The sequence below is a fragment of the Melospiza melodia genome, chromosome 4 (genome assembly GCF_035770615.1).
Source record: "Melospiza melodia melodia isolate bMelMel2 chromosome 4, bMelMel2.pri, whole genome shotgun sequence".
Classification (NCBI taxonomy): domain Eukaryota; kingdom Metazoa; phylum Chordata; class Aves; order Passeriformes; family Passerellidae; genus Melospiza; species Melospiza melodia.
Window position 1 is genome coordinate 53,224,274 of NC_086197.1, and position 23,459 is coordinate 53,247,732.

General features: G+C 42.7%; 2 protein-coding genes across 5 annotated transcripts in view; one reads left to right on the forward strand and one right to left on the reverse strand.

The window, feature by feature from the left end:
- Window positions 1–3,587: 3,587 nt before the first annotated feature.
- IFT27 (intraflagellar transport 27) lies at window positions 3,588–14,480 on the reverse strand. The gene is made up of 8 exons (XM_063154435.1): window positions 14,381–14,480; window positions 10,753–10,832; window positions 9,636–9,695; window positions 8,917–8,976; window positions 7,859–7,976; window positions 7,433–7,542; window positions 7,130–7,231; window positions 3,588–6,507 (listed from the first exon to the last, which is right to left on the reverse strand). Exons 1-7 carry the CDS (start codon window positions 14,412–14,414, stop codon window positions 7,133–7,135), a joined length of 561 nt encoding a protein of 186 aa, XP_063010505.1. The 5' UTR covers window positions 14,415–14,480; the 3' UTR covers window positions 3,588–6,507; window positions 7,130–7,132.
- A 468-nt stretch (window positions 14,481–14,948) lies between these two features.
- The window catches only part of NCF4 (neutrophil cytosolic factor 4), a 55,565-nt gene continuing 47,054 nt past the window's right edge, over window positions 14,949–23,459 (forward strand). For 3 of the 4 annotated variants that reach the window (XM_063154444.1, XM_063154445.1, XM_063154441.1), the window contains exon 1: window positions 14,949–17,626. The gene's annotated coding sequence lies outside the window, so the exon portion shown is untranslated. The remainder of the gene's footprint in view (window positions 17,627–23,459) is intronic. The other variant, XM_063154442.1, reaches the window with a different exon arrangement.

The following is a 23,459-nucleotide window of genomic DNA, read 5'->3' on the forward strand; positions in this document are numbered from 1 at the left end:
GCATGGGCAGGGAAAGGAATCAGGTATCAAAACAGCTGTGGACCAAGATGGCATTCAGGGATCACTTTTATCTCAGTGAAGACGGAAAGCCAACCTACTGGCAATCTTAGCTGTGAGGATCATCAAGAGCAATGACATACTCTGCTGAAGGGAAATAGCTCCACACCTCAAAAGGGACAGAAACCAGAGAGCAGGGTGTGCATTACTCTGCTTTTGCTCATACAAGAACCATCCTCCTGCTCTTATCCAGTTCCACAATACTGTCCAAGAATGTTCCTTTACCTCCTCTATTACCTCCCCAGGTACCTCCATCCAGTGACTTGTAGCATCCTTTCCTCTGCATTTACCTGTTAGAAGAAACCTATACTTGTTACCCTTTCCAAACCCACCAGAATTCCTTCCTAACATTTTCACATTCATTGCAGCCTCTCTTTGCTGACAACTGCACTGAAAAGCATTATCTTAACCCTGCAAGACATCTTTCCTAGATACTCTGTTCTTCTGTGCCTACAAGCTGATTTTATGCTTGATGCTTCAACTGTAACCTGAATCTCAACACTTTCAGTTTTACAGTCCTCAAACAGAAGCCACCCAACATCACAAAGTCCTATAACTGGCCCACAATGGCCACACATAACTGTTAGACTAAGAGAGAGCAATCCTTCACAGGAATAAAAATGAATTAGCAAAATCAGAGAAGGAAAACCAACACAGAAAATATTCCTTCCATCCCTTTTTCTGTATGAACTGATTGTGAAGTTTCTGTTGTGAGATATCAATGCTCAAGTAGTAGCAGGCATTTCTGTCGGGTCAGGTGGAGGTGCAGGTTCTCTTTCCCTTTCCTGAATGTATTCGTGATGCAGCATCACAATTAGGCATAAATGTATGTGTTGTTGTCCACTTTCCCCCTCCCCCTCACCAAAAAACAAAAAAAAAGGGTTTAAGCAGAAAGATCATGATAATTTTTGGCAAAGGAAAATAGAGATAGCGTATATAGCATTGGAATTATTTTGTGTTTTAAATGTGTTTATGAAGATGTGTGGGTACCAGTTGTAGATATCTATTTCCCTTCACTCAGAAATTCCCTCAGAAGAGCTGTACTCAAATATGAATTTCCAGCATCTCTTCACACTCTTCCACCTTGATAGTCTGATAGTGCCCTCAGCATACCTACTCTATTTTTTCTGGTCTCACCTAGGTGCGCTGTCTCCAGCCACTGCTGCTCACAGCATCACAGCTTGCTGTGCTTATCTCCCCCACACTATTCCTAGGTTTACCATTCTGGATCCTTGCTACTGCCCTTTCAAATTCCAGTGTCAACCCTGTCACACAGACTTTAACTCTTCCTGCCTTGCTCTAATGCAGGCCCTACATCTTAAACCTAAACTGATGGCTACCAGTAGCCTTCCTCATCATGGCTCTGAACCCCCTGTCTGCCCTTGGCCCTGAGAGCTTGGCCTGGAAAATCTCCTTTCAGTTATTTATTCTTATCACTTGCCCTTCCACCTGCAAGGTCATCCAGCTCTACCCTGTATCCTCATTTTCCCTCAGTGGCTCATGCAAAAATTACTTTCCCTCCCACTTTATTTCCATACAGCATTCTAAAAGACAGGAAAAGCCTCAGGTTTTCCCATTCCTAAATCCCACCCTCCCAATCTGCCTCAGCAAATCTTTTGGGCTCTTCATGAAGGAATACAGCCCTACATATTTCCTACATATTCCTGTTCCCCTAGTGCTCCTGCATTTTCCACTGTCTGGGTCACAGAAGTCAATTCTTCTGCCTTTATATCCTTTTCCTCACAGTCCCTAACTGGCAGCCCTCATATTGGCTATTTTTCTAGCACTTGTGCAGAAGGATCACAGGCTCCACATATCTCCAATTGATGTATATCTGGCTGGAGGGAAACTCATCAAACTGACCCCATCCCTGACCCCAGCTTGACATGTAGGTTCTGTCACATTTCCCTTTTAAACATTTCCAGATTAAATCTCAGAAAACAGGAAAGGGAGCAATTCTAAGCTTCTTTTGACAAACAACTCTAGGGGAGGAAATACGTGAAGCCATGACAGATAAATGAAAGACTTCCAAGAAGTAAAAAAACCCTACCAAAAATTCCAACCAAAACCCCAGGTTAGAAGGAGAACAGGCAGTGTCTGACAAAGTTACACTGCAGCAAGCTCTGAAGAGCCTAGATGAGGCTGCCAGGACTCTGTTAGTGGTCTCCTGCCAGGAAACTGAGCAACACTCCCATCTCTCAGGTGACTTCCACAGGGAGTCACAACAGCTAAAGAGCCCTGAAAAGACTCAAGACTGAGTCTAGCTCTCTTCTTCCTCCCTCCCCCAAGCATTGTTGTTCTGGGTCAACAGAGCCAAGGGCAACTGGCACATAAGACATTGTTCTCCAGGCAAAATGACAGCAGGAGGAGGAAATAGGACATGAGGAGTAGAGAGATGATGTGCCCCTAGGCCAAAAGGGGTGTTGTGGAGGCCAACATGGCCCTTGAAGTGCTCCTGCTCTGACTCCACCTTTGAGATGTCCCTCAGCCCTAGGTTCCACAGAGTACCATCTGCAAGATGGAAAAATTACTTGTTAAGAGCAAGCAGAGGTGGATACTGTCCACCAAGGAGCAGATATGAGATAGGAAAAGGACTGAGAATGCATGGGGAGAGAGGGGTCCCATCATGCAGGTGTCAATAATAGGGATGTCTTCCTGCCACCAGCAAATAATCTGACATGATGCTGCTGACTTTGTGTAGGCAGATGAGACCACAACTGCAAGCAACTGCCACCTGAACATGAGAGATACAGTAATTATTAAAAACAGAGCACAGCCTTGAGTTGCATAAGGACCCCCACAGATCTGCATAAGCAGCAGCAGAAAGCAGTTGCTGCCTCCAGAACAGAAATGCAGAGTTTTCCCTGCTGTCAGCACCTGCATCAGGCTCCCAGTTTCTCTTGAGATACAGCTCTTAATTGGGATAGATTGTACGTTTTCTGCCCAGCTCCCAGTTTAATTGCTAGTTTATGGCTTAGCCTGTTTTGTGCTTTCCACGCTACTTCTTTCCTCACTTAATCTAATAGAATTATAGAAAGTATTGCTGGGAGGACCTCAGAAGGCCACATAGTTTATCCTTCTGCCCCAAGGCAGTATTTCATTTTCAACAACATCATGTGTCTTTTGCTATCAGGTCAGATCGGTCCAAGATGTATAGTGGGTAAAGAAATGAAGCTTACCCAGGGGAGTCAATTGGCATAAAAGACTAAATCCAGCTCTTCAAGTCATTGAAGTTATATCAGAAATAACCCTGGATCCAAATGGTGTCATTTATCAGATCAGTCTTTTAAAAGATGTCCTTTCTTAAGTTTAAAGTCTTTAAAATGAACAAATCTCTAGAAGAAACTGTTTTGACAGCCCCATTTCAGTATACTTAATGCTTCATTATGAACAGCAGTGACCACTCCATTGTTAAGACTTAACAGATCTTATCACAGTGTGATCAGCTTTGAAACTCCTATTAATTCCCACAGTAAAACCTGATCTTTATGGAATTTTACATCCTGAATTTCACTCCACAGTAGACTATGTCTGGCAAGACAAAACAAAACCATTAAAGCATCTTTAATACGACAACTTTACACAAATGAATTTCCAGTAAAATTTCAGAATGTCAGACAGCTTCTTAAGGCTTTTTCTTCCAAGACAATTTGACTAAAAATTCCACTTTTGTTTCCTTTTGTCTATTAATCTAAGAAGAAATGTCTTGCAGCTTTGGGAATAGATAATGCAGAAATTAGAAGGATAAAAAAAAAATCAGCTGGTGATGTATCAAGCTAAGTAAAGCAGGGCACAAGTATAACAGAGATTCTGTGCAGACCCATGAGGACCAAAGGAAAGGTAAGAAGGAGGGACTCCAGGGAGGAAAGAAATGGTTTTGTCTAATCAAACAAGCAAGCAGGAAAATGGACTATGTATCTATTAAAACCAGTTAAAGGCCTGTTTGTTTCCTTCTCCTTCTTTTGAAATTTCAATCCTGGTTGAGCTGAGTCTCTTCTGTGTTGTAACACTCATGCTGAGCACCTGCAGCACTGCACAGCTGGACAAAGCAGGGGAGCTGTAAGAAGACAACAAGCTTCCTGGTCAGCAGACAGACTTTCTGTCTTCCTCCCACTGTTCTCCACAGCATCTGTAATTCAGACTGATGCTAAGCCTATAAGCAGCAAACACAAATCCTCGCTCTACAGATGTGACTGCCAGTAAACAGGTAGGAGAAACTTAATAACAGCTCCAGACTCTTACTCATCCTGCTGGTCCAGCTCACTTACTCACCACCCTGAACTCCTTCACATGGAGACAAAACTATTTCCCACTATCTTCCCATGTTTGGCTTCCATGTTTTTTACCCCCTCTTCACTCCTAGCCTCTACAACCAAGGTCACAATTAAGCCAGAAAAATAGCAACAACCACTACTTGCATCAGGCTGGTATTATACAGCACATTAGCCAGGAAGGACAATATATTACGCTGTTAAATAGATTTGAAAGGGATGAGATTGCTATTGTCAAACACACTATTTTGAAGGACATTAAACTGTGTCCACACTAGTGCTTGAAACAGTTCTGTAAAAAGCAAGTTGGACAACATGCTTTAGACATGACTTCTTTTCTAATTGTGGTTGTGGCCTGTGGAAGAGGAAAAGGGGCAGTGGGTGAATCCCTACTGTTAGCTAATTAGATCATACATTTCCTCTCTCAGGCAATACATCTTTCCCTGCATGGGCTGCATTTTTCTTCACTAACTTCTCAAAAGCAGCTTCCCTATAAATCACAAATCACCACTGCAAGCATTCCATTAATGAGCTCCTCCAGCCTCTGCATTTATTTTATAAACCAGCATTCACCAATCTTCATCTTACAGGTGCATTTAGAGTGTTTATTTGAAGTTATGGGAGGTCCTTCAGGTGCAGAGAGACAGACTCCCTGGTTAAAGATCGCACAGAATTCATTTTATTACCTATTCCCAAGGCATTCTTCCCCCTAGACACACCATGTCACAGGTGACATACACATCTGGTATGTTATTTTCAATATCAAAAAATACGTGTCTTGTTTTATGATCACATTGTCAATAGAACCAGAGGGAAATGAGATACCAAAGAAAAACAAACCTTCTTTAGTTCTTTAACTGGATCAGCACAGCATCCAAAATAGCTTTTATTCTTACTAGTCAGAGTAAGAATAAAAGGTGCAGATACCAGCATCTGCAAGGAAGAGTCTATAAGGCCTATGTAAATCAACAGAAAACACCCGGGATTAACAAGAAAACCCGTGCTAGATACAAATGCCAGTAATGCTAATCCGGTTCAAAAAGAGTGAGTCTTCCAGTTACCCTAAGTCCATACAGGTCTCCTTCCTTCTTTGGGGAAAGCAGGAGCTTTCCCAGCTTGTTCTGTCATTTCTGAGTTGGCTTTTAGCAAAAGAACCTCTTATTTTTACGTCTTTTAGATTCAGCTGCTACTCATCCTTTTTAACTGGTATTCATGCTCCCTAGTGAGTTCTCAGCATCAACACACTGTTGCCAGTGAAATGAGGCCACTGCTTCTCCAGATTATTGAAGTGCTTCATAAAGTCTGATACAACATCTGCAGCCATATTTCTTACATTCAATTTAATGTACTTTTCCTAGCACTGGGCATAAAGATGATTATAAACCACACATATCGAAGTCTTGAAACACAGATTCCTGAAAAGGCTGCCTGAAAAATCACTCAGTGCTCAGTCTTTACAAAACTCAGCTTCCCTTGCCCAAGGGAGTCTACCATAATCGGGAAGATAGTGGTTAAATTTTTGAAACCTTTGGTGTTAAGCTCAGTTACAAGGCAGTGCCTTACCACAGATGCTTTTGCATACTGCATTAGCAAAGACTCTACACATGGAACATCAGTACTCCACACAATAGAGCAACTCTCTCTAGGCTTTTACCCTTTCTAATATGAAACTTCTAGCCAGACACAGCTGAGTCAGAGTAACTTAGCCAGGCTGTCTTTCATTTCCTTAGTTCTGTTTCCACTAGCAACATCAGAACCATGGTCTTTTATCTGAAATTCAATGACAAGCAGAGAGACTTTAATAAGAGGACTCTGATTTTGAGATTGAGAGCTGAACCTAATCAGAACAGTATTGCCAAATTCAGCTGACAAAAATGACACAACAATATGTAAGATGATAAAGACATGAAGAAGAAAAGGTAATTTTTGGTAAGTTTTAGAGTCATCTTTAGAATAGAAAAGGTATTCTTGCAATTTCACTCCATTTTGCAGCTAAGCCAGTTTGGATGTGCCTGCAGGAAGTCCTTCCTGCTCACTTCAAGGGAGGTGGCAGCCTCTGGAGAACTCCTGTGACCTGGGACCAGCAGAGGGCACTGCGTCACCAAGTGACAGCGGTTGGACGCGACACAGCTCCCACCAGGCAGGGACAGTGAGCCACGCCGAAGGAAAGAAACAGATTCTGGAAATTAGAAACATGCATTAGTCACCAGCATATCAATCCTACAACTGATAAAGGCAACACTGCTAAAACTGGCCTCCAACTCTGGGTGCTCCTGGAAACACACCGAAATCCATCTCTGCCTCCACACATCTCAGTCTCTAGGTGTTGATTTTAAGGCAATAAGCCTCCTCCTGAAAATACTTTTTCAAGGAGTAGGGCCAAATCGGTCCTGCCCTACAGTATATGCATCAAGGCTGGCTTAAGTCGAAAAACATCCTGTCAGCTTCCTCTCTCCTTTTCCAAACCTCTAAATCCCTGCTTGTAGCAGCAGGAAGTCTATTCAGACAAAAAGATACTAAAGCAAAGAGCTGGCAATTTCCATTCTGTCCTCCCCTTTTACTCTCCGCCTCCTCCAACCTAGCAGACTTTCAATGAGCAGAGAACCAAGTTAGAGGACATGAAAGGAATGCTGAGGTAGCAGCTTTAAAGAGTGTCTTTCTACTTGCCTATTTCTAGTTTATTTTGAATTACCAGAGGATGACCATGAAGTAGCAAATAGCTCATATTTTTTCTTCTCTCTGTATTCAGTCCAGCAGGACTCTCAGTACTAGAAGAAGCTTAGAGGATAAACAAATCATACCAGTCAGGCTAGTGAGTGAAAAGTTTCCACTTTCTCTTTGTACAGTTGGTGGAATAACTTTGCCAGGATGTGGAAAGGGGCCTCAAAATTTTTCATTTCCTTCTGTAAAGAAATAAGAAAACTGTCAATTGCAGATGGCATAAGCATTTGACTATTTCTCCTCTGTTTCACCAAAGAAGGATTAAAACTGAGTTAGATGACAAACAAGGTGAAGAGAGTCCCCAGTTAACTTTCTCTGCCTGAAAGAGAAGATAACTTTACCAACATCCCCTTGCACAGATGGTGAAAGGAGCAGATACTCACCACTGACATCTCACAGTATTCCAGGCCATGTTTCTCAGCCCACTCGTGTGCTTGTTCCTGCTCCACAACTCGACGATCAGCTAGGTCTGTTTTATTCCCCACTAAGACACCTACAGAAAAAAAGACATGGAAGGAAAGAAAAAAAAAACCCAGCTCATCAATGCTGACTTGTACGCCATAAATACTGGAATATTTGTCGAAGTAACTGAAGAAGTTGTAGGCGTGGCAAATAGTCTATAACTACCTAAAAAAGATTCCAAAAAGGAAACATACTCAAGCCTTATCTGTTTCTTGATAAAAGCAAAGGAGTTGGAGGAAGCTATGTCTGCCCCTGACTTAAAATAAATGCTCTATTCCACAGCTCAGCAGAAACAACTGCTGTCATACAAGAGGGGAGTAGATAACAAGAATCACACTCATTCCTACCTGGGATGTGCATCCCAACTGCTTGAGCCCTCAGCTTCTCCAACCATTTGTTACAGTTGTCAAAGGATTGCTCATTAGTGACATCATACACAAGGCACAGGACGTTGGGTTGCTCCCACTGCACAGCAAGAAAGGAACACTGTCAGCTCTAATGAAACTGATGTGGTCAACAGCCATGCTGTAAATGTAGCAAACACAGCTGCTAAGATGAAAATAAAAAGCCTAACACCCAGGAATCCTATGCCCTGGCTGAGGTTTCACATTTCAATTGACCCAACTAAATCACTGACATTGGGAGAGGTGGTTTTGCCTTCCTCCCCAGTCCTGTCTGTGCAGCCCTGCCCTTTGTATCAGCTCTGGCACTCATCTGGTCCCCAGGGAAGCTGATTTTTCATGCTGAATCAGCACAAAATTAATCCTAGGAAAAAAGTAGAAAGGTTTTCTTCCACTTTGAGAAGCTGAGCCAGCTTCTAGAGAAGACCCTTGCAAACTAGATCTAGTGCAAGTGTAAAAGTGGAATCGCTTTTGTAGACAATGAACCATTAGGTTGACTTAGCCATCTTATGAAAGCTTACACTAATTAACTGGTTCTGCTTTTCAAAATGAGATAACACAGTAGAGAACTGTACAGGGAAGGTCACAAATATGTGAAGGAAAAAACCCAAGGGCAGGATTATGCTCAAGGCCAAGAATGAATCCTCTTGGATCAAACACATCACCGTAACACAAAAAAAACCTCCCACTGTTGAAGTCACAGCAAAACAGATGTTTTTCTAAGAAATAAAAATAACTTTAAACAACAGTACACAGAAATTCTCCATTAAAGTTTCCTATTTCTTTTGTAAGAAAACTGCCTATCTGCTTTCCTTTCTCTGGAAAGTATTTCTTCTAGTACTTACGCAAGTTTTAGAGAGGTAGAACAGGATGCGTTGGCAACTGAGGTAATTGCTCCCATTTACACTAAAGACAAAGTTTGCTACATCTGCCAGACTGGGGAGCTCAGATCTTCAAAGCAAAAGCACTTCTTTGGAAGAAGAGGACTGTTACATAAGACTTACCAGTTTCTCCAGCATTTCAGAAAATAGATCTTTTCCTGCAGAGTCAAAAATGAAGAATTCCTGAAAGCGGAAACAGAAAGAAGGCTCTTGCCAAGAAAAATGCAGTATACGGAAAGGTTTTGGAAGTAAATACTGCAACTTGTAACTCCAACATTTTATTCAGTACAGCAGTGTCATGTCCCTAGGGGACAAATTCCCCGCACTGAGAAAACTCCAGATAGTATGAGAAAACAAATAGCCATTTTCAAGTATAAGCAGTAAAAGAGTTACTTCCAAGGCCCGAAGTCTAGTTTCCATCCCTACTGGAAACAAAATACATTAAGTGGGACAGTAACTTCTACTATTTATACAAAATTATATACATTCCATTAGTGGGAGTATAGGGCATTAAGGAAAAATAACAGATAAGCTTCAGCTTTTGTAGTTCCAAGAATCATGAACTAAACCTGAGTGTCCTAAAGGACAGAACAGAATCTCAACAAAGATGGCAATAACTTTGGTTTAAAATTTTGTGTTGGATATAAGTATATAAAAATTACACTTTTAAGACTAAACTAATCCTGGAGTATCAGCAATTATACATGATCAGCCTCACTTCCTTAATGCAACTTAATTGCCCTATGAACATGCATAGTGATCTTCTACCAGAATGAGACTTGTGTGGGGCTTGAGCTCTGGATGTCTCTTTCTGACCCAATTTATGTCACAGAAAAACTCACCACACTATCACTTGTCTCTGGAACTGATACAGCCTTCACCAACAATTCTATGCCCGCTGTCTGTCAAGAAAAATCAGGAAAATGAGGATCAGGAGAGTTTTTAAGAGCCTGTCCAACTGCATACCAACCGTGCATTGGATTGAGGCAATTCTTGTGAATCATTACAATTTCATCAAACACAGACCGCTGGAAACTCAGCAATACTCCTCCCAGCTCTGGTAACCTAATCTCACCAATATGTCAAAGGCTCATAGATTTGCTCAGCTGGGGGAAAAAGGAGGAGAACCAAAGAGATTTGCTTATTTCCAGCTCAGAGTATTAGCTGAAGTCTGCAGGTCTATGCTCACTCTCACACCGCTGCTCTAACGCCTTCGAACGTTCTGCACTAACCATGTGATGAGCTAACATATGGGACTGAGATTATTTGTGCTTCTCCCACCTTTTATCTCATTCTGCTTTGTAGCTCATTTGTTTGTTCTATTTCTATCCTTAAATTCTGGTTTCCATCTTTATTTCAATGAATAAACATATTTTAGGGGTTTTTTTCCTCCACACTCATATTTCCCTTTTTTTACTTTACTTATATTTACTTTTATTTTTATCCTGCTTCTGATTAGTCATCACCATTGATTCTTACACTGAAAGACTGCAAACTGTATCCTCTTCATCTGGGAACAGTTTCTGTAGATTATAATTATCTTGGGGCTATGCAGCACATCTTGGTGTTTGCACAGTGATAAGCACACTGTCCACATCCACATTTAATAGTTGGAATTAAAAGCTTTCTCCTTCAGCAGTGCTTTTTCATAGAGTAGTCCCTAAAGGGGGAAGCTCTCTAACACCACAAAACCTTGTGAAAACATTGGTTCAGTAGGAAAATCACAAGATTAACTGAATTATTCTGCCTTAAGTTTCAACACCAGCACCTACATAATGCAGACTTACAGAATGTTAACCGCTTCTCTTCAGAATCCAGGGTGCAAGAAAGAAAACCCTCTAAGATCCCACCTTGAATGCCTCAACTTAAAATCATATTTATTTTGTTCTAGGCCTCTCAGTTTTCCCACTCATCTTAGAAAAAAATTTAGACAGCAGTCTGAGCCTGTTGTATGCTTACCAGTGTGTAGTTCTTCTGAAAATGACCCCCATCACTGCGAAACATCTGGGCTAAAGCACTCTTACCCACAGCTGGATCTCCTGCAAAACCAAAAACATAAAATATTTTTTTTCATAGTAATCTTATTTTTCCTCAGTTCTGATACTATCAAAGTTGTAAGAGCCCAGATGCTCTAACTCTGAATACAGGTAATTTAACTGTCACATGAAGCACAAAACCATCTCAACGGTTATACCCACACAAGGAAATGAATATTGCCATTATGCATACTGGTGGCTGACATCTGATTTCTGACCTATGCACAACAACAAACGACTGCCACATCAAGGTGGAACTGCTGTTCTAAAATTCATGCTTACTCCACAGCCCCTACCTAGGAATTAAAATTTCCCAGATATGTTATCATGTAGAGAAAACTACAATGTGAAAAGGGACTGGGCTTCCTAGGAGGCTATTTCGTCTCCTTAGGTTATCCATCTCCCCAGACTCAAATCCTTGTTATATACTGAGACAAAGCTGCTTAAGCTGGTAACATTTCTCAATGAACTCTTCTTGCTGACCCTGCTAAGAGAGCAACTCTTGCTGACTCAATGCTGCTGGTGGCTCATTAGTTGCATCCTGGGCATAACAGAAGCAAACGTCAGAGAGAAAGCACATGGCTGGAGAGAAGAGCCTGCTGATTCATCCCTGTATGGAAGGAAAAGCAAGGGGCTTTGGTTTTTGCTCTTCTAGAGCCAAGGCTTTCTGATATGGCATGCACAACACTCCAGGCAAACCTGACAGCTGCCTGCTTTGGCTTGCTCTTACAAAACTCTGAGATCCAAAGCAATCACAGGATCACAGAACAGAATATGCTGAGTTGGAAGGGACCCACAAGGATCACTGGGTCCAACTCCTGGCCCTGCACAGGACCATCCCCAAGAGTCACACCATGTGACTCTCAAGAATACTGCCCAAATGCTTTTTCAGCGCCGTCAGGCTTAGTGCTGTGACCCCTTCCCTGGGGAGCTGTTACAGAGCCCAGTCACCCTCTGGGTGAAGAACCTTTTTCTAACATCCAACCTAAACCTCCTCTGACACAACTTCAGGCCATTTCCTCAGGCTCTACAGAACTCACATATGCCCATATTACTACATGAAAAAGATGATAAATCACAACCCTTCCTAAACAAAGACTTAATGCTTCCAAAGAGCTTATCATTTCTCCACATAATGTCTCGCTAGCCTGGACAGTTAAAAGGACAAGAAACAGTAATTAAAAACCTCAGTGCTTCAAGCTTTACCCTCAAAGGCACACTCATTACAGCCAAGCCTGGAATAGAAGTCTTTCACATTATGTTGTTAATAAATAAAGCCAGAAAGGAAGTATTTTACATTAAGTTGTTAATAAATAAACAAAGAAAGGGGTATATTTTTGACTTTATTACAGCTTCCTAATGGTGTTTTGAAGGAAATTGGTTAAGCCCTCTGCTCACATACTATTTCAGAGAAGGAAGGGTGTTTTGGATAGTGACAATTACCCCTAGATGCATTAACCAAATGTAGATCTTGTTTAAACATTTTTAGCATGCCTGCTTACTTTGAGCTGAGTTGGGCTCATAATATTTAGACAGGAAAATCTGGTAAGTCAGCTTGTTTGTTCTCTGATCAGCTCAAGCCTGTGCGGAAGACAACACTCTGTTCTGAGTGGAAGCTATTCTGTATTTCAATAGACAATTAGATCTGTCTTTGTAAAATGAGATAGAGAGGCACACATTGCTCCAAACTGCAGGCATCAGCCAGCACAAATTCTTAACTAATGCATTGCCTTTCTTTCACTTGACAGCCCCAGGTGTTCTTTCCCTCTTTATTCTGTGCCATCCTCTTAAGCCCATCACACCAGTACACTTCCTCAAAGTAAATTTCCTTGCCCTTTTCAGTTTAGTCTGGTGTGCCAGTAGTGCATCTCACAGTATATATTCTATCCATATTTCTGTTATTCTGCCAGAATCTGTAGAGTCTTTTGAAAATGCCTGCTACTGCCAGCTGTTTCTCTACAATGAAAACCTTTGTGTAGTGTCTCCATAGTAAGCTCAGACAACAGATCTTTTTACTTTATGCCTGTAAATGACCCTTGAGCTAACACAGGAATCATCTTCTATTGTCAATTCAATAGTCTCTGTTTTGCTAATAAGAGCCCTTTTCCCCTCTTCTTTTTGACCTTGGTGTAGCTCCCAATTCTGTGTCACTGGCTCTTCAAAACCATTTCCTTAGGTCCACAAGAGCTCCCAGTTCCATTTCTGATGGGTTTGCTCCTATTTATGTAATTGCGTGTTCTTGTTCCCTTTAGGTTGTTGTGGTTACTCATGTCTTTGGTCCCTTTCACTTTAGTGGCTTTTTCTGCAACAGAAAATCTATTTTTCCTGGTCTGCTTCACTAATTTATTATTTTTAATAATACATGGATATTATTGTGGCACATAGAAGAATGACATATGGGATAGGACATTCCTGTTCTTTGTGCTGTGAACAGAATTGAAAAGGCCACTCCAGATCCAATAAGGATTAAGGACATAAACAGGTCATTTAAAGAAAACCTATGTGATCTTAAAATGGTTGTGGAATTGGCCTTTGGTAACACTAAACAACAAAACTGGATAGACTTCAGCAAAGCCAGTGTACTGGGAGCAGGAAACTTCCAAATTGGAAATGATGCCTATGTTTCAAGTGTAGAAGATGGGCAAGATATTCATGCTGTTCACAGCAGTAGAGCCACAAGGGAGATCAATTTTTTTGCCTTTGCCAAAGACCATACTTGGCTTTGTGTGAGTTGATGGCCAGCTGCTTCTGAGGTTAAAAAGGCAAACATTTTATTCCAGATGAAAAAATTAGGAACAAAGAGTTAAACCTGGGAGCTGACTGCACACAAAGGTTTTATGGATTTGTGCTTTTGGCCGAGGCTGCACAGAGCTTCAGTGTAGAGGGAGGGACAAAAATAACAAGATTTTTCACAAAGTCCTAACAGCCAGCTGTACTCACTTTCAACACCTCCATAATCCATTTTTTTCTCAGGTTAGCCTCTAAATCGTTTGGGGGAAAAGATGCCACTGTGAAGTGCTCAACTTTCTACTCTTTATTTAGGCTTTACCTTTCTATCATACTCTCAGAATCATCCTAATTTCTGACACGAACTTTTCACACCAGCCCAAAGCATGGCTCACAAATGAGACAGGACTCAGCTGCCTAGCTCCCTTCACGCCTTCTCCAGTCTCTGCGCCCACCTTTCCACACTGCCGAAACAATCTTTTTGGTTCGGGTTTGGTTTTTTTCCTCTTTCTCAGATCCTGTCCTCGCATTTCAGCCGATCCAACTGCACCTCACACCCTCCCTGGGCACCGCTCACTCCACGTGCTAGGCGGGGGCGGGTACCGAGTGCTAATAACACACACACGCGACCGTTCCCAGGCAGCTGAGGTGTTCCCTTCTCTCCCACCGCCTCTCTCCCCACCTCTCCTCCGGCGGGGCGGCCCCGCCACGAGGGGCTGTGGGAAGCCGGGCCTCCTGCGCTGCCGGCCTCGCCCGACCCCGCGGCGCCCGCTCTGGTCCCGTGTGGGCAGCGGGGCGGATGGGAGCGGGCGGGCCGGACTCACCTGCCAGCAGGCACTTGGCAGCGAGCTTCACCATCGCGCCGGCCCGCGCGCGGACGGCGGCGGCGGGACCGCCACCCCGCTGAGCCGAGGCCTTGGCAACCGCGTGGCCCTGGCAACCGAGCGACCGCCCGCCCATCCCCATTGGCTGCGGGCCCTGCTCATCAAGGTCACCCACAGTTATTATTGGTTTTCTCGCTTCTCCCCGCCCACTAGTCGCGCTGTCAATTAAAACAGGCTCTCCGCCCCTCCCGGTGGCGCCGGGGCGGTACGGGGGATGCGAAGGGGAATTCTGCCTGGCAACTAAGGACGTCATCGAGAGCCGGCTTGTTATTGGGTAGAGCACAGGACCCTTCATCACGGGGCTGAAATGACCCTCTGGGGGCACGGCAGAAAATGATAAAAGTTACGGGCAAGGAGCTGCGGCTGCCCCTAGGCGGGAAGAGGCGAGCGGGGGGAGAAGTCGCCACTTCCTGCCTGTGAGCCCGCGGAACGCGACGTTCCGTGCGGAAGGGCCCCGGCTCCGTGCGCCTTGCTGCGCGTGCGCGGGGCGGGAGCGCGGCCTGCACCGGCCTGAGCGTCCCTCGCGCCGGGCCCGGCATTCCCGTCACGCTTCCCTCAGGGCTCGGGGAAGAGCGAAGCTGCCCCGGGCCCAGCATTCCCGTCACGCTTCCCTCAGGGCTCGGGGAAGAGCGAAGCTGCCCCGGGCCCAGCATTCCCGTCACGCTTCCCTCAGGGCTCGGGGAAGAGCGAAGCTGCCCCGGGCCCAGCATTCCCGTCACGCTTCCCTCAGGGCTCGGGGAAGAGCGAAGCTGCCCCGGGCCCGGCATTCCCGTCACGCTTCCCTCAGGGCTCGGGGAAGAGCGGAGCTGCCCCGGGCCCGGCGTTTGGGTCACGCTTCCCTCAGGGCTCGGGCAGGAGCGGAGCTGCCCCGGGCCCGGCGTTTGGGTCACGCTTCCCTCAGGGCTCGGGCAGGAGCGAAACTGCCCCGGGCCCGAGCTTTGCTGCGACGGCTTCAAAGTCGGCCACGAAGGCGGGTCAGCGCGGCAGGAACAGGCCGCTTGTGAGGCCGCTGGCGCCCTGTGGGAGCGGAGCTGCGCTCCTTCCCTGGCCGGGCAGCTGCTGATCCGCTCTCCTTTGCTTCAGTGCACACTTTTCCTTGTGTTTGGCAGTGTTGATGTACTCACGGAGAAAGTTCTCTTGCTTGCTGATTTTTTAGCTGCTTTCTCCTTCGCGCCCGCCCCCCCCCCCGGCCTTGTTAATTTTTGTATCCTTTCACTCTGAAGTGGGTAAATTTCTTTATTTGTTTTTCATATTTGAAAAATATTTCTACAAAGCTCTCCCTTGGCTACTATTAAACTATTTCTGTGCCTTATTTTATTCTCTGAGCTGATTTTCTGTCTTCCTTAAGCAGTCCAGGTGAGTGGATTTGGGTAGGAGTTGGAAAAGAGAACCACGAAACTTCCTGGGTTTTCCCCTCCTTGCAGCTTCTTTGAAGGATCTGTGCCACCAAAAAACATACCATTAATAGCAATCCATACCTTTTTTAGGGTATAAACTTTGCTTGGCTGCACTTTGAGTTGTTTATTCTGGAACACAGAATGTGCTTACTGTGGGAAGCAGTGAGTAAGGTTGGGAAGAACTGAATAATCAATAATGCATCTGTATTTGGGTTATAGCACTGGACATTCCAAGGGTCAAAAAGAAAATTTTCCAAGTTATATTTTAATGGCAACATTTTATTTTAATGTGACTGCTTAGAAGGCAGCTCTTTCACCTTTCCTGGGATAAATTGCCTGTGACATGTCTGGCCAGGCAAGCAAATAACATAAAATCAGTGAGAACCTATAGCTGAATCAAAGGAGTCTTCTATATGCACATAAAATACCATTGGGTAGAACATTTTCATCTATGTGATAAAAACATGAAGGGGTCTTCACTAGCCTGAGTGGGCAGACTTCAATTGTAGATGATGACCTGTAGTAAAATACAGTGATGGAGTCACTACTGTTCCTTTAAAAGGGAAAAGAAAAATTAATCCCAGGTCTCATTATTACTTTCCCTGTTTTCCATCCCCAAATCTTCCATCACATAAAACAGATGTGGGCTATTGATGTTCTCCATCTCTAATGTCTAAATAGCTTACCTCCTCTTTCATCTTTTCTGCCTTGCACTCCATCCTCTGAGAAATTCACTTGTCTCTGCGTCGTTCCATTTTTGCAATCTTTGCATTATCCTTTGTTGTCTGTTTGTAATATTGCCCCAGTTTACTGACAGGTCTCCAAGCGAAGGCTTTGAGGCTCCATGATGATGTGCTTGAGGTTTATTGATCGTGGCTGCAGCGTGGTGGGATCCATCAGCATTCACAGGTCACAAACATCCCCGGCATTTTACACTGGGACCGCTGCAACGGAAGGCATAGATTATGCTGGAAGTGAGATTTTCATTGCTACTGAAAATTTTTGCTTGGAATCTGGATATCTCCTTCCTGCTTGCTGCTTTCATATTAGCACCCTGTTCCTTTATCCCATTCCCTCATTTCCTGCCTCTGCATGCATGTGTGCACAGAACTCTTAATGGATTTGTATCCTCTCTATTTCTTCTGTCCTTTTACCCCACAATATTTTTTTTTGTACCCAATCTATCTTTTCCTCTGCCTGACTTCTCACAGGTAGAAGTTGTTCCCCTAGCAGCATTGACAGTGATAGATTAAGGATGGAATTACTTATCTGCACCTTGTAATCCAAACAGAATCGCAGTCTGCTGTTAGCAGTCCACAGGGGTTGCTGCTGAATTAATTGGAATGCTGGTAGCTGTGCTCGCTGAAGCTTCTCTCATCTTGAATATGTGAGAAAGAGGAGAAGAGGAACCCTGTGGATTTAAACAAAAGAAAAACCCCAACAACAGAGGGTGATGCCCTTATCCTAGAGATGTGTTTATTAGGTTCAGTCCTGTATTTAGCAGCTAAGGAGGAATAGAACATTCACACATTTAATTTTTCCCTCAAATGAAACAAGATTATTTGGAATGGGAAGTGCCCCTTTCTTTATGCGAGCAGGCAAAGTTTCCTTGCCAGCCACAAACCCCTGAAATTTGAAGTCACATTCCCCTAGGTAGTGGTCACAAAGCAGCAGTCAAACTGCACGTGTGTCTGTGTGCCGTGTGTGGCTCGCATTTCATCCGGCTGCAGAAGGCAGCGGTGGTGGAACTGCATCTTCAGCAGGAGTGGCAGGGAATTTCAAACACCAGGTAAGGCTCTACAATGGGGATTAAACTGAGGTGTGGTTGGTGTTCCAGGTTCTGTCAGGGTCACTTCATTATCTTCTTCACCAAGCATATATCTGTTAAAAAGTGGTTTTTTTCTGAGGCAGAATTCACTAATATTACTAGGACTTGTTTTCACAGTTGTTCATCCATCCATGGAAACATTCTGGATGTGTTCAGAACTGAGCAGGTTACAACCTGTAACTTGAACCTGCTTCCTGATAAAAGCTACTGAGGAAGAACTGGAGCTTTCTTTGGAGTAAGCAGTGCTTCTCAAGAGCGCATTAATGTTGAGGAAAGCGAATTAGTAGGTCTTTCTGTAAGAAATCTCTTAAATACAAAGTATTTCATCAGTTCTTTTTTAAATCCTATGTTACTAAAAGGGAACAGTGTGACAAAATGTCTTCAGAAGTATCTTGTGAATGAATATTCAGAGTTCATGCAGCTTTTTAAATCTGCATAGATTCTTATAGGATTGACTATGAATGTTTACTGGTATGTCTGGAGAGCTGTGAAAGCTGCAAGAAAGGATGTGTAAATTTTATTGTAGATTTCCATTCTTTACACTTCCCCCAAGCGGTGGAATAAATAGATACTCCATCTATTTTGAGGGCTACTTCATTTGGCATCCCCCAAACCCAGCTTTTATTTCTCTTCAGAGTGGGGCTATTAGCACAGAAGTGAGAATTTGGATGCTTTCTCTAGCTCTGTTGATAACACCATTATAGTTCAGGTCTTCAGATTTTGCTCTTTTGTGGTGGGGGCTGAGGCACAGATCTGAAGGCTTTTTGTCTGAGAGTTGGTGCACTGAAATGTAAGATGATTACAAAATGGTTGAATCAGCCAAAGGATTTGTTGGCAGCTACAACAGTCCTTCTGACTGATCTGGCATATCTGCCATTTGTTTCTGATCTACTCTGTTGGGAGAGTGGAAGTTAGAAATGGATGGCCATTGTGGCATCAATGGAAAGTGGGAAATTACTAAATGTAGGGTAGGTACCTCTACAACTTGGTTGGAGTATGCTGATTGTAACTGTTATGTCCTCTCTTCTCATGAATGTGAAAGGAGGGAAAGATTTCTCAAGGGTGCATTCAAATCCACAAGGGTGAAGATAAAGAGAATTTCCAGAGAGTAATTGTTCTGCAAACGTCTGGAAAAATTCCAGCTTGAATCTTTATTTTCTTGTTCGTGCACATGGAAGCTTGAAAAAGTGCCGGGAAGAAGCCCTGAAATCTTTATTTAATTTTTAATACCACTCCCCAAAGCAGCAGATAGTGGGCTGTTGGTCAGGGAGCTGGAACCCAGACAGCACAGAAAGTTGTCTGGGTTTCTCCACGGGGCAGTGCCTGTGACAGACTGAGGGCTTGCTGTGTGGCCTGACCTTCCCAGCCGTGAGCGCTGTTACTGGAGCCACCTCCGTGCTCTCCTGCACAGGGGGTGCTGGGGAGGGAGCACCAAGCGTGCTCCTGCATCCCAGGGAAGGGGTTAATCTGTCAAACAGAGAGTGCATGAATATGTGACAGCTTTAAATGAGCTACCCACAATTCCAGCATGCCAGTCATTATGTGCCGATGATGACTATGATAGCAGCTGGGGATCTTTTTTTGGATCTTTAGCTGCTGTCTGCTTAGAAGGCAGATGCTAGGCTTTCACTAATGCTATATCTTATGTTAAGAACTGCAAGACAGATTGCATTCAAATAATGAGATTTATTAAAAAATGTAAGTTAATGTTTGGGTTTATATCCTATTTTTTTTTAGGCTTTGAATGTTCAAGGCTTTCTTGGCAGGCATGACAGCTAGAATTTTTTTCCCTTTGCTGAAAACTAAGATTCAACCATGTGACTCCAGGACTTGGAGGTTTAATGGAGGAAAGAGAAGAGAAATATTTGAGACTCCTAATTAAATTTTCAAAAGTTTACAATGCTCTGTTTTCTATTCTCATCCCTTTTATAACAGGCTAAATTTTTGGGCTCCAACTTTTTCACCTTAATGATGTCCTTTCTTTTCAAGGTCAATTTATTATAATAAAATATCTTCCGCTCCAGGCTTTCCAGATCCTCACTCTAATTATGCCAGTACTTCCTGCTCTGTGTTTCCTTTTCCTGAGACCCTGAATTTCAATGTTCACCCTCTGACCTGTGTCTCAGAGCTCTCTGTCCATTTACCTCCTGCTTCAGAAGCAAAGCTCCTGCTCCTGCCCTCCCAGTAGCTGCTCACACCAGCTACTTCCTTCCCATTTGTGGCTGAGCCTTGCTGGTCAAAATCTTTGTAGGCTTTCTTCCTACAGATGCAGAGTCTTGATTCCTGCTTCTGATGAAGCTTTAAACTTCTGGGCTACGCAGTGAACTGATAAAAATTCTGAGGGAGAAGGATTCAGAGCTTGTAAAAATAGGATAAAAATTACGTGGGAGCCTTTCATTGTTACTTGTTCAATGCTTTGTATTCAACAGACTAGATGGAATTTCAGGTTAATTTTGACCTATCAGACCTTCACTGGGAGATAATTTAAGTTCTATTGTATCAGTTACCTTCCGAGCATTCAAAATGAAGATGCGTTTGAACACTAGGATTCTCAACAGCCCAAAAAAGATAGAGACTCATGAAGTCTATGGGCAAATGTCTCTTAAGACTCTGCTTTGCTAAGAAGGCTCTCACGTGTGACCAAGGAAGTTAATATATGCAGAGAGAACAGAAAAACACTGGCTCTAGTAATGGAGGTTGTTACAGAACATAATTGAACACTGACTGCAGCAAAGCTAAAAGGAGACTTGCATTACAATGACAAAAAATCTTTATTTTTTCCCCTAACCTCTGATTTCAGCTGTCTGACTAAGAGCAGGTGCTGGGCAATAGCTCAATTTCAACAACCCATTGCAGCTGAAAGAGTAGATGCAATTGTGCTGTATCCAGCAAAATTGAAAATTGCTTTAAAGGAGAGGAATGCAAATGTTTTTAAGACAGAAAATCTTCATTCATCTGCAGAATGAAGCATAAAATTAGCACAGCCTCATAATTTTTATTCCTCTTTATAAAGCAGTAATAACTGTGAGATAATTTGCTATTTCTTATGTATTTTAGTATCTTTCTAGTGATACATTTTTAAAACTGCATTGCATTGTGAATACACAGGGAGTAGAATTTATTAACAATTTCAATGTTATAATTTTAAAAAATCCTACCAGGCAGTGTTTCCAAAACCTGAAAATGTCTCTGAACCATTTGAGTTTTCAGCCATCTTGGGCCTTCCCTCCAGTAATCAATGGTTAAGCCTTTGGCCTCTGGTCCTGCACCCCTTATGACCCAACTGGAGTTATAGCATGGTTTATGGAATGAGGGACCTTAAAGATCATCCCATTCCAGCCCCAATGCCACTAGACAATGCCCCAAGCCCATCCAACCTGGCCTTGAACGCTTTCAGGAATGGCATCTCCATGGCTTCTCTGGGCAATCTGTGTCAGTAAAGAATTTTCCCCTGATGTCTTATCTAAATGCACAGTAATAGAGAATTGCCATGTTCTTACCACCTGAAGGCCTAAGTTAATGCCAGTGTTGTGCTACTGTAATACCAGTGAAACCAACTGTATTTCTGTGGTATTTCTGTACATAAACCTCACAAAGCATCTCCTGGAGTTAAAAACTGTTGTGGCAGTAGGAGTTGAACAAGCTGATTCAGACACTGACAAGATCCCTTCGCTTAGATTTTCCAGGGTGGGAGACTGAATGAATTTATGAAAGAAATATCTTTTCTAGCTGCATATTCTATAGGCTTATTAGCAAAGGTCTTCCTGTTAGTTCCATAGGCCTTTCAGTATTTATATCTGGGTCATCTGATCCATTTACTGTAGTAGCTCATGCACTTCCTTCTATTTTTCTGGTGGTTGGAGAAAGGACTCTAGTATTCGAATTTATATTAACTTCTGTCTTTAAAGGTGCATCAACCTTTGTTAAGCTTTGCTGCTGTATTGACCAGAAGAGCACTAACCAGAAAGGCACTTTCTCCCTTGTGAAGTAATTATCCCACATTAGGAGATCCTACAGTCCAAAAAGTTTTAATGATTGATCTGTTATGCACACAGCTAACCCTATTTAGACACATTTGGCTTCGCTTTCCTGTGTTCAGGAGAAATGTAATTTTAAATGTTGTAGCCCTAGAGAGTGTTAGGATTTCTAAAGGGATTTCTTTGGGAAAGGGAATCAGATAAAATGCTTGCTGGCAATGAAGAAGCAGGAGCTCATGTTCAAGCCCATGTTAGCAATGAGAGTCTAGGACTTAGAGGAGGTATTTAAACACCAGCCTGTACTAAAGCCAGTGCTCTTCTCTCTGTGCTGGCTGTGGCTCCTGAGTGTGGTTAGAACAAGAATGTCAGCATGTAATTTAACCACAGCTGGATTTTGCTGTGCTATTGCATGCCTTATGATTTCTCTTTCATTTGAAGTTTCTTTATAAATAAAAGAATGGGTTCTCTATCAGCCAGCCATTTAAATCTCAATCTAGGATTTTAGAGTAAAATGAAGTTATTATGTACATTATGCTCATTAATAAAAATTTTGTGGGCTAATTTGTGACTTCGGTGAACCTTTAGGCACAATTTTTGATGTTATTTTGTTAAGACAAGACTTGTTGCAAATATTGTGCAATGCTGCAGTTTGTAATTCCATAACAATATTAACTCTGTTTTGAACAGAATGTTGTTAATGTTTAGCTACTGTAGCACAGAGGCTCTGCTAAAACTGTGTGTGTGTTGCAGGAAAGGGAAACATGAACCCTATTACCAGTCTTCAAAAACATTTTGTTTAGTTAGAAAAGGCAAAAGAAGCAAACAAACAACCTTTGCATTGATAAAGTGAAGGACATGTGAAAGAAATGGCAGTGTTGATCTCAGGACTTGGTGGATAGACTGTAAATATAAATCCTAGCTCAGCTTCTGAACAGGTGTTATGGCCTCCAGTCCATTGATTCCCAAAATAAGACGTGGAAAATTGCTGATCCATGAAACTCCATTAAGAGCTTGGCAGGACCCTTAAAGCATAAACAATTATGCATTTGTTCGTCAAGGATTTAGTAATGGTGATTGGAGAAATATTAAGAGTTGGTGACAGTCTGCTAATGCAAACTCTTTCTGTTAAATGCTAATGCCATTTGTCAGGAAGTGATGGTTCAGCTATGACTTGAGGATTTGGCTCCTCTTCCTCTTGAATTGTAGCTCAGAGCAAGCAGCTTCTTCTCTAGCAATACAAAATACCAGTTTGAACAAGCAGTGCCTTTTTTTTTGTCATTCAATTGTGTCTCATTGCAAACCATTGGATATGAATCTAAGTAAAGGATATGTACTGATTATTTAAAAATTTGTCTTCAACAGGATGGCTGAAGTATTTTTTTTTCTTTCATAACTTCTACTGTATTACAACAGGGAAGAAAATTATGGAGCACTTACTGTTCAGGGCAAAGAAGATTTAAGATGGCAATTAAGAAAATTAAGGTAAATGTTTCTTGGAGAAATGTAATTTTGCTTCTTTGCATATGCATCTGAAAATTAAAACATCTTTCTTCATGAAACAGTAAATTGCAGGGTAGTGTGGATTTTTGTATTTCTCAAGCATACTGTAATCCACACTGTGCAGAAAGCCTGATTAAATTTGTAGCAAATTCTGCTTTCTTCAGGCCTACAGCGGTTTTGTCACAGTCTCAAAGACGTTATGGCAAGAGCAGTATGAGAATGAATAACTTGTTATTTTGTATATGATGTGTTTTATATTTTATTGTAACTTCAAATTTTGCATTTCTTTGTTCTGTTTTGAGTCATGTCTAGATAAC

Bases quoted from the DNA above. Each gene is read 5' to 3' on its own strand.
- IFT27 (XM_063154435.1), bottom strand. From the start codon at position 14,414: ATGGTGAAGCTCGCTGCCAAGTGCCTGCTGGCAG. The intron at 10,833-14,380 runs GTGAGTCCGGCC...TTGGTTTTGCAG, and splicing joins TGCCAAGTGCCTGCTGGCAG to GAGATCCAGCTGTGGGTAAG. The intron at 8,977-9,635 runs GTGAGTTTTTCT...TTCCGCTTTCAG, and splicing joins CAGAGACAAGTGATAGTGTG to GAATTCTTCATTTTTGACTC.